This window comes from Vitis riparia, chromosome 13 (assembly GCF_004353265.1).
Source record: "Vitis riparia cultivar Riparia Gloire de Montpellier isolate 1030 chromosome 13, EGFV_Vit.rip_1.0, whole genome shotgun sequence".
Classification (NCBI taxonomy): domain Eukaryota; kingdom Viridiplantae; phylum Streptophyta; class Magnoliopsida; order Vitales; family Vitaceae; genus Vitis; species Vitis riparia.
The window spans coordinates 17,195,349-17,212,607 of record NC_048443.1 but is presented as its reverse complement, the minus strand read 5'-3'; the positions used below and the strand labels follow the sequence as shown (position 1 = coordinate 17,212,607).

General features: G+C 36.0%; 2 protein-coding genes across 2 annotated transcripts; one reads left to right on the top strand and one right to left on the bottom strand.

Moving 5' to 3' along the window:
• The first annotated feature begins 2,580 nt into the window (after positions 1–2,580).
• On the top strand, positions 2,581–3,550 carry LOC117928794 (protein transport protein SEC13 homolog B-like). Its single transcript, XM_034848809.1, has one exon. The coding sequence runs from the start codon at positions 2,587–2,589 to the stop codon at positions 3,490–3,492; it is 906 nt and encodes a 301-aa protein (XP_034704700.1). The 5' UTR covers positions 2,581–2,586; the 3' UTR covers positions 3,493–3,550.
• Positions 3,551–10,561: 7,011 nt separating this feature from the next.
• On the bottom strand, positions 10,562–11,257 carry LOC117928367. The gene has a single exon (XM_034848261.1). It carries the CDS (start codon positions 11,255–11,257, stop codon positions 10,562–10,564), a length of 696 nt encoding a protein of 231 aa, XP_034704152.1.
• Positions 11,258–17,259: the final 6,002 nt, after the last annotated feature.

Below are 17,259 nucleotides of genomic sequence, written 5' to 3'. Positions count from 1 at the left end.
GATTTTTTTAGAATTATTATTAACTACATATTATTTAAATAAATAATTAAATTATAATTTATAATAAATTATAGGAAAATTAAAACAATCTTTTGATTTTATTATAGATTGTTAGATTTGTTGCATTATGTAACCAGAATCCTAGAAATTAAATACAAAAATCAAATCAAATAAATTAAAATTAAGCCCTTTTGGGAACTATGAGTCTTACTTGGGGCCAAAATCTGAAATAATAAAATAAAAATAAGGGTGATTTGTGGGATTATAATTCTTTTTTGGGGCCAAAGTTATATGATTATTATTTTGTTGGTATTTCTATGGGATCTATCATATGTAAATACAAAAAACAAAACCATTTATTGGTCCTATTTCTTAATCAGAATATTTCAACACATCTTGTGCAAGTGAGAGATATTGGAGTTGGGTTAGGATGCCCAAATGAACTAACTCGACCTAGCCCAATAACTAAAAATAAATAAAATGAAAGGAACAGTTCTGGGAGTTTAAAACTATCCAAAAATTGTCACTAAAAAAAACTCTTAGAAAAAAATTATAAAGAACAAAATTTTTCTTTCTGAAATAAAAGTCATATCTTTAATAATTTCTTGTTATCTTGAATTTTTTTTCTTCGTGAAAATAAGTAGCAAGGCTCTTGTGCTATGAAAAACAAAGTGATTCTTGTATTGGTAGTTTCTTGGACATTCCAAATGGTAACCCAAAACATTTTTTTCCTTCATATATATTACCTTTTTCCTTATATATATGTATAGTATAATAAAATATTCTAACATGCCTATATATTTTCTTGTAATAGCTTATATAGTTTAGTAATAAACAAAATATGTATTTATTACGTATAAAATAATATTTAATTTGATAATCTTTTTATATTTGTAATATTCATATTCCTTTTATACTATGGATTAATCTTGTATAAAATCCAGGCCGATCACCCTCAACGAAGAAGAAGCGAGCATAAACCTCTACTATTCTTTACAACTAGGCACGTGGACTAGGGTCACTGGTATGTTCTCTGCGAGCAGTTTTTGTTAATTTCCCTTTATTGAAGCTTTATTTGTTTGTTTGTTTGCTTTGTTTGATTCTTTATGCATTTTTATATTTCTGAAATTGAAACGAACGACATCTTTGGTTAGCAGTCTGAAATTACTTTTCTCTCTGTTGAAAGTATGTATGCTTATGAGACTGGGAATGGTTATGCTGAAGTTTCTGCCCCAAGTATAATTTAGGAAATATTATTGGAAAACCCAGAATTATGTAACAGTTGTGGACTTCGTGGGGATCATTCAGAAAGGGTTTTGCTTGAAATTTCTGGGTTTGAGGTTTTATAGGAAGTAGGATAGGTATAGCATCTTTCTGTGGGTAATGTTATGTGAATTCTTCAGTAGGATACTAATAGTTGTTTAAAACTTACAATACAATACAACCCATTATGCCCACATTATTCCATTTATATACAATGAATCCACAAATAAAATCCCCAGTGAGAGTAGTATTTACAAATTATACTACTATTCCAAATTAAATTCAGTTCTGCAAAAAAAAACACAGCTCTATTCTAGATTCTTCTAATTTTGATAATGTTATGCCCTTTTTGTGATTTGTCTCTTTTGGATGATTTTGGGCAATCGTCTGAACGCTTAATTTTTACAGTTTTTTCTGAAGAAATCAATTTCTTTCCAACCAAATTTATACTTTTTTTTTTTTATAAGTCCAACCAAATTTATGCTTTGAAGTATTGAGTAAAGTCAAATGGGTATTGAGTCAAGTTTAATGGTGTATGCTGTTGTTATTAACGAATAACCATAATCATTTGCCAGATTAGTTTGTTGGTGCAACTAATTTATTGGTGCACAAGAGTCAATACTTACCAGGCCAGTGTTAAGAATCTAGGATTTTCAAGCACATGCGAATGTCTTAACAAATTTTTTTTCTCTTATAGTATGTGGTGGTGGTAGATAGAAATTTTTTGTAATGGCTCTTGTATACAATTTATTTAGTGTATACTTTGTTTATATCTGTGTAGTATCTGCATATTTTATTTACTTGTCAAAAAAAAAAAAAAAAAAAAAAGGAAAAAACTAAGTGCATGTTTGGATCATTTATTTAGTTGTTTATTTTTAAAAAAATGTGAATTCTCATATAAAATGTAGGAATTCTTATACAAAAACTAGGTAGAGACCTTCTGTAGTTGAAAACACTCAAAAAATATTAAATTTAAGGAAGTAAAGTCACTTCCGAATTTTCAAGAATACAAGATAAAGTTTCATTTTTTGTATGACAGATCTTATATCTTGTATAGAAGTTTCCATTTTTAAAAATAAAAAATAGGAAGCATATCCAAATCCCACCTAAATTGTTCTTTTGAGCTTTGCTTTTACTAAGTTAGTTGTTGGTTTTTAAATAGTTTGGAAGTTAAATCAACCTGTTTCCAATCAATTGGTAATGGTATTTTTTGTTCTCAACCTACAAAACTTAGGAGTTCAAGAGAAGGAACCCAAGAAGCTGAGCTGAAGGAAGTTGAGAAGGTGAATTATAGTGATAACCAAAAGGGATATATCAGGAAAGATGCCTTCACAGAAGATCAAAACAGGTCACCAGGACACAGTCCATGATGTTGCCATGGATTACTATGGAAAGAGAGTGGCAACAGCTTCATCTGATAGCACCATTAAGATAATTGGTGTTAGCAATAATGCTTCACAACACCTTGCTACTTTGACTGGCCATCAAGGCCCTGTTTGGCAGGTTGCTTGGGCACACCCCAAGTTTGGATCAATCCTTGCTTCTTGTTCCTGTGATGGCCGAGTGATAATCTGGAAGGAAGGAAATCAAAATGAGTGGACACAAGCTCATGTTTTCAGTGATCATAAATCATCTGTCAACTCCATTGCTTGGGCACCTCATGAACTTGGCCTCTGCTTGGCTTGTGGGTCCTCTGATGGGAATATCTCTGTCTTCACTGCTAGGTCTGATGGAGCTTGGGACCCCACAAAGATAGATCAAGCTCACCCTGTTGGAGTTACCTCAGTTTCATGGGCCCCATCAATGGCTCCTGGTGCTCTGGTTGGATCTGGTCTGCTGGATCCTGTTCAGAAGCTGGTTTCTGGTGGCTGTGATAATACTGTGAAGGTGTGGAAGCTATACAACGGGAATTGGAAGATGGACTGTTTCCCTGCTCTTCAGATGCATACAGATTGGGTAAGGGATGTGGCTTGGGCACCCAACTTGGGGCTTCCAAAGTCCACAATTGCAAGTGCTTCACAGGATGGAACAGTTGTAATATGGACTGTGGCCAAGGAAGGTGATCAATGGGAGGGTAAAGTTTTGAAGGATTTCAAGACCCCAGTTTGGAGGGTCTCATGGTCGCTGACTGGAAACCTATTGGCTGTGGCTGATGGAAACAATAATGTGACATTATGGAAAGAAGCAGTTGATGGTGAGTGGCAACAGGTTACTACAGTGGACCCATAGATTCCAGGTTTCTTTGTTTTTTGTTCTTTTAGTTCCAATTCATGTCATTTAGCCTGATGAAGAACTGATATTCTACAACCAGATAAAACCTCCTGTTTATATAACTTGTGATATTCCCGGTAACGACTTCCACTAGAGAGTTCCTAATCGAGAGATGACAAGGAAATTGTTGGAAGCAACCTCATCAATCCATCGTAGAGAGTTCCTACGTCGAAGGGAATTTTTTTAATTTTTAAAAATGTAGAGGAATCATTCTACATTCAACTAGAGTGAAGTAATTTTAGTAGAAGTGTTTTTTAGGAAAATAACATGCGTCTCCGATAAGATACGATAAGTGATTTTTTAATACTACAAGTGATTTTTGATATTTTTAATAATGTTTCTAAAATTTTATTAAATATTAATTTTTTTTTAAAAAAATATTTTTTTAAGTTAAAAACATTTCTTAAAATAACAATTAGACTTTAAATATTTTGACTAGAGAGATGATTTTTTGAAATGATTATTCACTAAATATTATTTGAATAATTAATTATGTTGTATTTATTAGAAATATATATAAATTACATGAAAAAAAATCCTTAGGCTCGTTTTTTTTCCAAAACTGTTTTTAACTTAAAAAAATTAAAAACAATTTTTCTAGTGTTTTATAAAAATAAAGGTGTTTGGTACGTTGTTTTATAAAAATAAAGGTGTTTGGTAAGTTGTTTTTAAAAATAGTTTTCAAAAATAAAAAACAAAAACTTTTTTGGATTAGTTGGTTTTAAAAATAATATTTTTTAGTTTTGTAAAAATATTGTAAATTCAATTTATATAATATAAATTTAATTTAATTCAAAATTTTATCAAAAATGGAAATAGTTTTGTAATTACAAATAAAATAATAAATAAATAATTTTTAGTAAAACATGAATAATAATATTACAATAGAATCATAAATTATATTTTTATAAAAAATACTATTTTAGAATAGGTTAGAAACATAAGGATATTAACATTTTCATAAATTTAGTTAAAAATGAACGATAATAATTTAAAATAAATGATGAGTAAAGTTTAACTTTTTTTAACATATAAATGAGTCAAGTTTTTCATTTCATGTACACATTTAGTGTACATAATATTCTAAAATATTTTTATTTAATTTTTAATTAATTAGATCAGTTTTTGAGTTCCAAATTATTTTTAAAAATTGTTCACCCCATTAATAAATTTAATACAAAATAGCACTTGATTTGAAGTTCATTTTTATAATGAGAAAATGTATAAAAATATAATTATGTGTAAAATAAATCATTTTAAAAAATTATCAAACTTATTAATGAATTTAACGCATAAGTCTTGTTTAATTTGGAGCGAGCTTACTTGGTTAAAAAAAAATAAAGAATAATGATTCTATGTAGAAGAGAAATAATAAAATCATTTTAAACCAAATTTTATTTATTAATTTCTAATATTGGTTGGATCATTACTTGAGTTTTAAGTTTTCTTAAAAAATTACTAGAGTCGTTAATGAATCCAATACATTAATTATTATTTAATTTGGAGTTCATTTGCCTAGTGAAATTTTTTTTTTCATAAAATAAGGATTATATATAAAAAAAAAAAAACAATACAGTCATTCTAAATTAATTTTTGTCCATAAATTTGGTATTAATAGGTTCACTATTTGATTTTAAAATTATTTTTTAAAATCATAAACTCATTAATAATCCAATGCATTGAATCTTGCTTAATTTCGAGTTTATTTACCTAATAAAAACATTTGTATATATATATATATAAATTTTAGTCTATAACTTATTAATGATATTGAGTTCCATGACTTTTTAGTATTAATTAAATTGGTTTTAAGTTTCAAATTATTTTTAAAAATTAATAAATTTTATATATCAAGTATGGTTTATTTTAAAATTTATTTGCTTAATGAAAAATTTAAAGAAATTTAAAAAAAAAATTAGAAAATTATATGCAATTTAATGAAAGATCATATTTTAATAGAGATTTTAGATCATAAAAAGAAAAAGAAAATGATATCATGTTTAATTTTATTTATTTTTTTATGTTTTTTAAAATTTTATATGTTTTTCTTTCATTTTTTTAAACTTGTTGTGAAAACAACTTTTACTTATTCTTTAAAAACTATTTTTTATTTCACTTTGTTTTTAAAAACTATTTTAAGAGAACGACTGCCAAACAATGTTAGGAATTTTAAAAAACAGATAACTATTTTTAAATTACACAACGAAACAAACATTTATTCTCTATGTAAATAAATATTTTGGTTTAAGGAATGATTTTTTTAGAATTATTATTAACTACATATTATTTAAATAAATAATTAAATTATAATTTATAATAAATTATAGGAAAATTAAAACAATCTTTTGATTTTATTAGTGAGTGGTAGATTTGTTGCATTATGTAACTAGAATCCTAGAAATTAAATACAAAAATCAAATAAAAGAAATTGAAATTAAGCCCTTTTGGGAATTATGAGTCTTACTTGGGCCAAAATCTGAAATAATAAAATAAAAATAAGGGTGATTTGTGGGATTATAATTCTCTTTTGGGCCAGAGTTATATGATTATTATTTTGTTGGTATTCTATGGGATCTATAATACGTAAATACAAAAAACAAAACCATTTATTGGTCCTATTTCTTAATCAGAATATTTCAACACATCTTGTGCAAATGAGAGATCTTGGAGTTGGGTTAGGATGCTCAAATGGACTAACTCGACCTAACCCAATAAATAAATAAAATAAAATGAAGGGAACAGTTCTAGGAGTTTAAAACTATTCAAAAATCGTCACTAAAAAAAACCTCTTAGAAAAAATTATAAAAAAAAATAAAAATTTCTTTCTGAAACAAAAGTCCTCTCTTTAATAATTTCTTGTTCTTTTGAATTTTTTTTCTTCGTGATTTTTGGTTCTTTTAGAACTCTTTGAACTTATCAGAAAAATTTATGTGGCGTTCTCCTTCGACTTATCAATCAATCCTTCCATAATTGATTGTGACGACTTCATTATACCAAGGTTCTTGCTTCCATATAAGCAACGAGTCACAGTTTTCATATAAATTTATTTCTAGATGATCTTTGAGTCATTCTTGATCTACAAGTTTCTCAATTTCTTAGTATGGATTGTATCATATTCAAAATTAGCTCCCATTTGAAGTCTTGTGGAGAAAAAAATTCATTGAAGAAGATATACTTGAAAAGATATTTATTGCCTTTATGCCCTAGCAACATTGAGAGAGTTGATGTGACAAGCATTCTAATTTTTTTTTTTTTTTGATTGGTTTTGACAAGCATTCTAAATTAATCTCACGTCTTCTTATAGTTGAACAAAATAATAAACTTCTACTTAAAAACATAAAAACATAAATCTCATCTTACTATGTTTATGTTACTGTTTGAAGCAAAAGTCACATCCTTACATGTTCATAGACATGATTATGGACATGGACATGGACAAGGCTGAGGATGCGGTCATGGTCATGATTATACAATTCTTAACACCATGGTGGTTATAGTTATTCTTAGAGTAGGAAAAATAATCTAAACCAACAAAAGTGAAATAATCTTGAGATATTGTAAAGGGAACAAATTCACATAGAAAACATAGTTGTTGGAATGAATACCATGGATATAGCATGAAAGGGAATTGGTCACATACCTATTGCATGCTCAAACATTTGGCCAACATATACTAACCCTCAATGAAAGCAAAAGGTAAAGAAATAGAGATGAACCCATCAATAGTGATGGCACTATAAACTCAACATATTTTGATGTTTCAAACTTTTTTAAGGATCCTAAGGGGAAAATTTTCTATTCGATGGATGATGAAAATGTTGGTTATGATTAGATTTTATGTTTCTATTTTATTCTACATTATTTCCTGTAAACACATTATTCTTAATATTTCACATTTTACCAGTACATGTATGTATTTCATATCTAAATTCTTTTACATATTCTTATTTAAAGATTCATGGATCCTCCTTAAGTTTTGATAAATTGCAAAACACACAATGTAGATGTATGTCTCACATATTGTGCCACAACATACACAATCCTTCATAACAAAAAATACTTCTTGAACTTAAAATTGGTTAAAATTAATGTTAATACCATATTAGGTTTTGTCAAACCTTATCTAAGGCTATAGAAGAGCAATCATTATGTTACCTAATGGAACTAAATTTCATAACAATGACATTCTCTCTCTCTCTTTCTCTCTCTCTCTCTCTCTCTCTCTCTCTCTCTCTCTCTATATATATATATATATATATATATTATGCTCAATCCAAAAAAAAAAAAAAAAAAGCTCATGTTTAAAAGATTTGTGTCAAAATGGCTATCATAATCTATGAATAATGGTGATGAAGAATATCTTCTCATTACTTCTATTATTTTTAGTGAAAACCACACCTCAGAAAAAACTTTATTCTTTGTCATATGGGTTATATATTTTTTTTTTGATAAGCAACGGCAGAAAATATATTAGAGAAGGCCGAAAGGCCGCACCACATACAGGAAGTATACAAAGCAGCCACAAGACCAAAGAGCCAAAAACAAAAAACCTCACCAGCCCTTATGGGATCGCAACCCACTCCAAGAAGCCTATAAGCGAAGAGGACTCCTCTCCCCTATACAACTTAGCCCAACTCCACAGACTACTTACAAAAGACTTCTTGAGAGTCTGAATAGCCAAGAGACCCCCTCTAAAGGCTAGCCTATTTCTTTCTTTCCACACCGTCCAAAATATACATAACGGAATGGTCTTCCAAATCTTCTTCCTCTTTTTGCCCACAAAAAAACCCCGCCAACAGAACAGCGCCTCTTTAACCTTCTCTGGAAACACCCACTGAACCCCAAATAAGGCAAAGACGATATCCCAAAGGGTCCTAACCACTGTACAGTGTAAAAGAATGTGATTTACATTTTCCTCTTTACAACCACACAAAAGATAACAATTTGGAAGCTGCCAACCATGCATTTGCAGCCTATCCAACGTAAGAATTTTTTCCCAAGTCGCCTCCCACGCGAAGAAAGCCACTTTGGTTGGGACCTTTTCCACCCAAACATTTTTTCCCGGAAAAACACAAGAATTAGGGGCTGCCAGCAGATTGTAAGCCACCCGAATCCTAAAACTGGCAGAAACCCCGCCTTTCCATAGCACACAGTCCTCCTCTGGACTTACTCTGATGTCCCTTAGCAAAAAGAGCAAGTCTTCTATTAGCACCAGCTCCCAATCATTAGAATCTCTAATCAGCCTGATATTCCACCCTCCTTGGCCAAGCCTTGGGTCCCACACATCATGCACCAGATCATTACTACGCACTGCCAGGGCAAAAATCTGGGGGAATGCATGGGACAGCGCTTCGGTGCCGCACCAATGATCAGTCCAGAACCTGATCTTATTCCCCCTCCCCACCTTGAACTTCATGTTATTCCAGCACCAGCTCTTTTCCTTTAAGATCTCCTTCCAAACCCCCACTCCAAAAGGCCCCCGGGCTTCCTTAGATTTCCAGCCACACCCCTCCATCCCATGCTTCACCCCGATTACCTTCTTCCACAAGACATCCTTCTCAACGGCAAATCTCCAAATCCACTTGCCCAATAAAGCCCTGTTCAATAACCCCATCCTTCTAATACCAAGGCCCCCCTTCTCCTTTTGAGTACACACCACCTTCCAATTAATTAAATGAATTTTCCTACCCGCGTTTCCCCCTCCCCACAAAAAATCTCTTTGTATTTTCTCAAGCCTTTTAGCCACTGACTTAGGCATTCTAAAGATGGACATTTGATAAATAGGAATGCTAGCAAGGGTACTCTTAATCAGGGTGATTCTCCCACCCTTAGACAAGTATTGCCTTTTCCACTGGGCAAGTCTTCTTCTCATTCATTCCTCCACCCCATCCCACGTGGACAAGGCTTTGTGCCGGGCCCCAAGGGGCAGCCCCAGGTATTTGACCGGAAAGCTGCCAATTCTGCAGCCTAACTCCACCGCCATTTCCTCCATATTTTCAATCTCCCCTACTAGTATCAGCTCACTCTTGGCCAGATTGATCCTAAGCCCTGAGGCCACTTCGAACCACGCCAAAATCCATCCAAGATGCGTTAATTGATCCTTGTTGGCCTCACAGAAGAGAATAGTGTCGTCTACAAAGAGCAGATGTGACACCATAATCTCCGCTTCCCCGCTACCTCTCAGCCTACAACCAGAGATGAAGTTCCCCTGCACTGCCCGCCTTATGAGTGCACTCAGCACTTCCATGCCCAAAATAAAGAGATAGGGAGAAATTGGGTCTCCTTGACGTAGACCCTTAGAGCTGGAGAAGAAGCCTTCTGGGACCCCGTTAATAAGGACAGAATATTTTGCCGTTGAAAAGCACCACCACATCCACTCCATCCAGCGCGACCCAAAGCCCATCTTTTTCAAGACCTTCATAAGGAAGCTCCAACTGATGCTGTCGTAGGCTTTCTCAATATCCAACTTACACACCATCCCCTTCTCTTTCCTCTTTTGCCAGTAGTCAACCACCTCATTGGCTATGAGAGAGGCGTCAAGAATTTGCCTTCCCCTCACAAACGCATTTTGATCAGCCGAGACCACCTTATCTAACACCAATTTCAACCTATTGGCCAAAACCTTGGCCATAAGCTTGTACAGCCCCCCAAGCAAACTGATAGGCCGGAACTCCCCAAGTTCCTCAGCACCACCTTTTTTTGGAATGATGACCAGAAACGTGGCGTTCAAACTTCTGGCAAAAGACTTCTGATCGTAGAATTCCTTGAACAGCTCTACTATCTCCTCCTTAGCGAAATCCCAACAAGCTTGCAAAAAGGCCACAGTGAACCCATCCGGGCTTGGGGCCTTATCGCCGTTCATCTCTATCAGGGCAGAGAAGATTTCTTCTTCAGTAAAGGGGGCCTCCAAAGCTTCAGCTTCACTGTGGTCAAGACTATTAAGAGGTAGCCCCTCTATGTCGGCTCTCCACCCTGGTTCTTCCCTTAGCATGTGCTGAAAAGCCTTGACAATCCCCTCCCTCACCTCCTACTCCTCCACCAATTCCACCCCATTTATCTTAATTCTGTCCAAAAAATTATTTCTCCAGTGGGCACTAGCCATCTTGTGGAAAAACCCAGTATTCTTATCCCCTTCTCTAAGCCACAGCTCTCTAGACACTTGCCTCCAATGGGTTTCCTCCAATAGGACCCACTTCTTGAAATTCTCTTTAACTTCATTTTTCAAGTCCATTTCCCTATCTGAGAGGTCCCTACCGCTTTCCACCCTGTCCCAAAACTCAATTTGCCGAAGAGCTGAGCTTTTATTCACTTCCACTCTACCAAAAACTTCCCTGTTCCACACTTTAATTTTCTCCTTCATCTCCTTCATTTTAGCAGCCAATCTAAAACTAGCCCTTCCTACTCTTACCCCTCCTTGCCACCATTCGCGAAGAAGCTCCTTAAACCCTTCCACCTTGAGCCACATATTTTCAAACCTGAACGGGAAAGGACCCTGGCTCATCCCACCCCCCTTCAACAGAATAGGGAAGTGGTCAGAGGTAGGCCTAGGGAGCCTACACTGAACAGCCCCCTTGAAGGTATCTAGCCACCCCTGAGACACCAGGAAGCGATCCAGCCTTGCCCAAGTCTGATTACCCCTACCCCCACTCCAAGAATACACAACCCCCTGCAATGGGAGGTCAATGAGGGCAAGGTCATCCACCACCTGAGCAAACCTACGCATTGCTCCATTAAGGCTCCCTTGCCTGCTCCTATCCCTTTGGGATAATGCAACATTAAAGTCCCCTCCTAAGCATCAGGGGTCTTCCCAAATTCCCCTTATCGCTCCTAACTCCTCCCACATCTCCTCCCTCTCTTTCCTATTACACGGCCCATAAACTCCAGTAAAGATCCAAACCCCTCCGTCTTTAACATTCTTCAACCTACATGATATAGAAAAATTGCCCACCTCCATCTCCAACAGTTCTAAGGATCTCTTGTCCCAGCAAACCAAGATACCACCCGCTGAGCCCTGGGCTCCCATAGCCCCCCAATTGAGGAACCTCCCAAATCCCAGACTCCTTACCACCCCCTCAGTCATGGTCTGAATTTTCGTCTCCTGAATGCAAACTAAGTCCGCCCTTTGACTCCTAATCAAAGCCTTGATCACTTTCCTTTTAGAGCTATCATTAGCTCCCCGAACATTCCAGCTTACCAGCTTTATCTTCATGAAACAGCTGGAGACTGGCCCCCTCTTCCTTGAACAATGCCTTTCTGCTTCCTTCCCCCATCGTAATTGATGGAACATTCAAGTCTCTTCAATTCCCTCTAAAATTTCGAGTTTTCTAAGAGAGACTTGTTGTGCACTTTTTCCCTTCTTCTTCTTATTTTGACCATAAATTCCATAATGTCCTTCTCTAAACCCACTGTTGAAAACCCCAAGAACTGACTGAACCTTGCCAGCTCACTCTCCTCCCAGTTGTCCACCCTCCAATCCCTAATTTCTGAAGCCATCACACCAACCGAACAGAGATCCTTCTCACTGGATTCCATCTCGCCATTATTATTTTCCAAAATTTCCCAGCACTCCACATTCTTCAGTACTGCAGTCGTTCTTCCACTTATCCTTCGATCCATAAGTTCCCACTGGGAAACGTCTAGAGCCACCCTAGAATGGTCGTAATACTCCCTCATTGGAGTCCGACCAGAAAAAAAAGAAGGGGGAAGAGGAGAAACACACACCAACGGCCCAAAAAAAATTAGGGACATTCCTGTACCTCGAAACCTCTTCCAGTAGAGCATCAGCTGTCTTCGAATTCCCCTCCACTCTATACTCCTCAGTCACAGGCCTCCACAATCCCTCCATCACTAACGACCATGACTGGTCAAGGCCCCCCGCAGGGCTTGGGCCAGCCCCAATAAAGGGACGGACCCCCCTCGACTGGTCTTCATCCGCCTTAAAAGCCAGAGGCGAAACTGGGCTTCGAACTCCCAGCCTAGCCCCTCTGATCAAGTTCGAGTCCCGCCCAGCGTCTAAAGACGGCCCAAGAAGGGGCGGCCCAGGCGCGCTAGGAAAGGCCGTGGGCAAGGAGGGCCCAGAGTCTTCAAAAGGCCCAAGGACCCTCTACGACGCCAGCCCACCCGCTTCATGGAGCCCAACCGCCATCAAGCCCGAATCCAGAACTGCCTCCGAACCCGACCCCGAGGACTGCCCCCTCGTCTCATCATCAGTCTGCAGTCTGACCTCGAGACTTGGGTCGCCTACCAACCCCCTCACGCGCCCCCCGAGCGTGCATGGACTTCACCCCCATCCTCGTCTTCTGCAACAAGAATACCTTTGCCCTTTCTCTCCCTAGCCGTCCTCACAGTGGGTCTGAGTTCCCACCAAAGTGTAAGCTCGTAGCAAACCTCCTCGGTCCGCACTTCCACGACATTGGGGGCCTCTCCTTGTTGAGCTTCACCAAGATCCTTGCCCACTGCAGGTCTTCCAGCGTCTCCGTCTGTGGGTCGATATCTAGGAATCCCCCACATGCATCCCCTATTCTCCTCAGAGTATCGCGTTCCCATAGCGAGACTGGCAACCCCAGGATACGCACCCAAGCCTCGCGCCTCTGTTCCCCTTCCGACGTACACCCACTCTCAGGCCTCCAAATTTCCAGGCTGAGAGAGGACCCTTCGCATGAGAAACCCCCAAATCTTAGGGCTTTCTCTGCTTCATCCAGAGCCTCAAACTCTAAGAGGGCTTTGCCCCTTTCCAATTTCGCAATTCCTAAGTTACCCTTCAGTCTCCAAAACTTCGCCAATTTCATCCCCCAACCTCTCATGTCAACCTCTTTTCCTGAACTAGGGTCCCAACTCCCTACCAGGCAGTGGACCAATTTCCCCATGACCCGACTCAATCCCCTCTTACAAAGATCCACCCTCGCCACTACAGTCTTCATCTCCTTTGGTTGCATCACAGCTTCCACATAGGATTTCTCCATTGGTGACCTCAGAAGCTCCGCGCCCTTTTTCAGAGAGCTCTCGTCTCCGACGTTACACCCCAGACGACGAAGCATCTCCACCATTAGCACCCAGCCATCCTTACCTCCATTACCCTTCGGGATATAGATGTTGTACCTTTTGTTTTCCACCTCTGTAACCCCTAGCCGAATGAACAGCCCTCCCTTGTTTAGGTCTCGCACCATAAGGAATGACCTCCCGCTATCCTTCCACCTCCTTTCCCAAAATCCGGATCCTACGTTCTCAATACAGGCCTCCAGACCATCGATAAAGCACCCAATACTATTCGGTCCCATCCTGATCCACGAGGAGACTCCCTCTTTCCTTTCTACAATCAGGGCTTGCACCTTACCTTTCTTTTCCCTTACCTCTACATCGAACCGTTTCGACTCCACTCCAAAGCTTCCCTTCTTGGCCCTGCTCCTAACCCCCACGAAGCCATCACCTTCTGCATCAGCCCTTGAGTCTCCCTCTGACCCTTCTGCAACACGCCGCTCGCCTCGCTCCCTCCCATCGCTTTCGCCCTCTCTCACACCAACCCGCTCTCTCGCTCTCTCTCTCATCGCTCCTTAGCTAGTTGTCATATGGGTTATATATCATACACCTATAAGACTTATTAAATCATATGTTGCACTAAACCATAACTTTTGTGGCCCAAAAAACATTTATGCTTTTATATGAACGATTTGGTCATATGGGGTTCTCTATGATGCATTATATCATAAACAATTCTCATCTAGTGAACCATATTTCAGATCAGGAAGATTCTAGTGCCCAATAATGACAATTGTGTTACCTACTCCTAAGATAATTTAATTATTAAACCATCTTTCACAAAGGTTTTGTCCAAATCCCTAACGTTTCTTAAATGTATTCAAGAGAACATTTGTCCATCTAGTGAACCATTTCGTTACTCATAGTTCTAATTGATGCTTCAACTAGGAGGTGTCATGTCTCATGTCTGTCTTCTTTCAACTTGTAATGTTGCCTTTTCTATGTTAGTTTCTTATATAATTCAACTTAGAGCATAATTTCCTCGTTAATCTATTAAGGTAGTTTGTTTTCTCTTAAACATTTATATGTCAATTGGTATAGATGTTGAGCAGCTTGTTGCTCATGCCCATACCTAGAATGGGTAGCTAAATCTCTTATCAACCATTTGTAATTGATGGTTAAATTGTTACTCTTAAGAACACTATTGTTTCTTTTGCTTGAGGACATCCTATTCTCCATGTTGTAGCTTTAATTCATATGCTTTAATAAAATCAGGATGATTACAGTTCTAAGCTCAATGTCTACAAGATTACCCAATTAATTGCATATGAACTATTATACAACCCCTATGTTTAAAGCCTTACAAAAATTCTTTCACCTTGATGCAAGGTTTTCTACTTTGTCTTCTATAGGTCCATACTGTTGATTAGATCAAACATTAAGCAGCATTTTGTGATTTATGGATTGAACCAATTCATTCTTAAAAAAATTTATTGCATAAAAGTTTCTCTATCGTTACCATCAATGTGGTTCAGTGCAATTTTAGGCTTATAGCATAAACCTAGTATTGACTACAACAAACATATTTAAAGTGTATTTGATAGTGATTTTAAAAAGTATTTTTAACATTTCTAATACTTGAAAGATAAAAAAACTTATGTGTTAAAAAGGCTAGAAACACTTATTAAAATCACTATCAAACACACTTTAAAAACATATTTAGCAGTGACTTTAAAAAGCGTTTCTACATCTTCTAATACTTAAAAGATAAAAGTTTTTAAGTGTTTGAAATATTAAAATACTTTTTAAAATCACTACCAAACGAACTCATAAAGTGTATTTGGGAGTAATTATAAAAAGTATTTCAAACATTTCTAACATTTAAATGATAAAAAATTTCAAACATTAAAAATATTAAAAGTGTTTTCTAGAATCACTATCAAACAGACTTTTAAAGTGTGTTTGACAGTGATTTTGAGAAGTGTTTTTGGTTTTTTTCAAGTGATTTTCAAATATTAGAAATTTTAAAAACACTTCTAAAAATCACTGTAAACACACTGTTAATTACGTTCCAAATTTTGTAGTTTTAGAATAGCTAAATAAGCATCAAATGGATGGTCACAACTTCTATGGATCCATTCATAGCGTCATAAAAGAAAATTCTTGAAAGATTCAAAATGCTTGAAAGAATTTCTCAAAATCCTGTAGCATCTGCTTGATCAAATTCAATGATTCTTCTGCAGCTAAAGCAATTGGATGCATGCAATACAATCATCTAAGTAAAATTCATAGAAAAAAAATATATATAAATAATTCAATTTGTCCACACGATTTCATTAAAAAAATCAAAAATCAAATTTGTGATTATTGTAGTATATGTTGATAATTTGAAAAAGTCCACAAGAACAATTACTTATCTAAAAAAAGAATTTAAATAAAGCATGTTTGGAATAGAACAAAATTTTAGGTTGACTTGGTGCTCAAGGGTATCCTAAATAAAGTTTTAGTCCACCGGTCAAACATACACATAGAAGAACTCTTGAAGCACTTTAACATAAACAAAAAGCCATGTATCAAGCTCACTAATGATTGTCCAAGCATTTAAAATTCTCCTCAAAAATGACAAATCAATACTTGGTCTTCAAGTACTAAATCCCTATGGAACATTCATCTATCTTGCAAATTACTTATTACCAGATATAACATTTTTTGTGAACATACTTGCAAGGTGCAATTGTGCACTAGTTGGAAGACTTAGGAATAGTGTGAAAAACACACGATTCTACTTCTAGGGTACAACTAATATGAGATTGTTTGCATTCAAGATTAGAATATCACACTTAAATAATTATGTAAATGTTGGTAATTTTTAGATATCGTAAAGCTCAATCTTAAACAAAGTAAGTGTTTAGAGGTGTTATACTATAATATTATGGTAAAGTAAACAATGATAACAATGATGGTCAATTCTTTAAACCACCCTAAAGTACTAACAATTCATGAAGCAAGTAATAAATGTATGCATATTTAGTTAAAATCAATGATCCAACATTATCTAACTCAATCTCTTTGAATTTTCAATGCTAACATCTTTGACCATCATTTTTTTTTTTCCACAAAATCATACAACCAATAATATAGTTTCCCAGACCAATACCTTTATTACGATTTTGATTATGGTTATTACAATTATTATCATATTATATAACAGGTAATTATTTTAATTTAATTAATATAATAGTTATGGTGAAGCGAAAAAATAAGCGGGTACCTTTCGACGTCGGAAAAAGTGGAGGAGACAGGTGAATAATCCAAAGCATGTGGCTACCAACAAGTCTGGCAAACTAATTTCATTTGAAATTTTGTTTAAGACTTGAAGAGAGACCAACAAAGTCTTAAGAGTTAGGTGATCCATAAACACCTTGCTTTCTTCATTATTCATTATTTTTTAATCGCCAGCCACCCTTTTCCCCCCAGACCATTACATATATGAATCCATGCCCTTTCTAATTTTACATATTTAGTAATAGTAATGTTGTTTTTCCCCCACCAAATCACCTCACCCAACCCAACCACCATTTGAGCTATGCTACTGAGCAGTGAAGCTCATTTTCCTTCAAATCAATCCATTCTGGTCCATCATTCATGGGCTGATTTTGACATTCACACGTATATTTAGAGAGGGTGGTTGTGGAATTTGATCATTCAATCACAATTCACAACCCAACACGAGACTTGACTCAAAACATT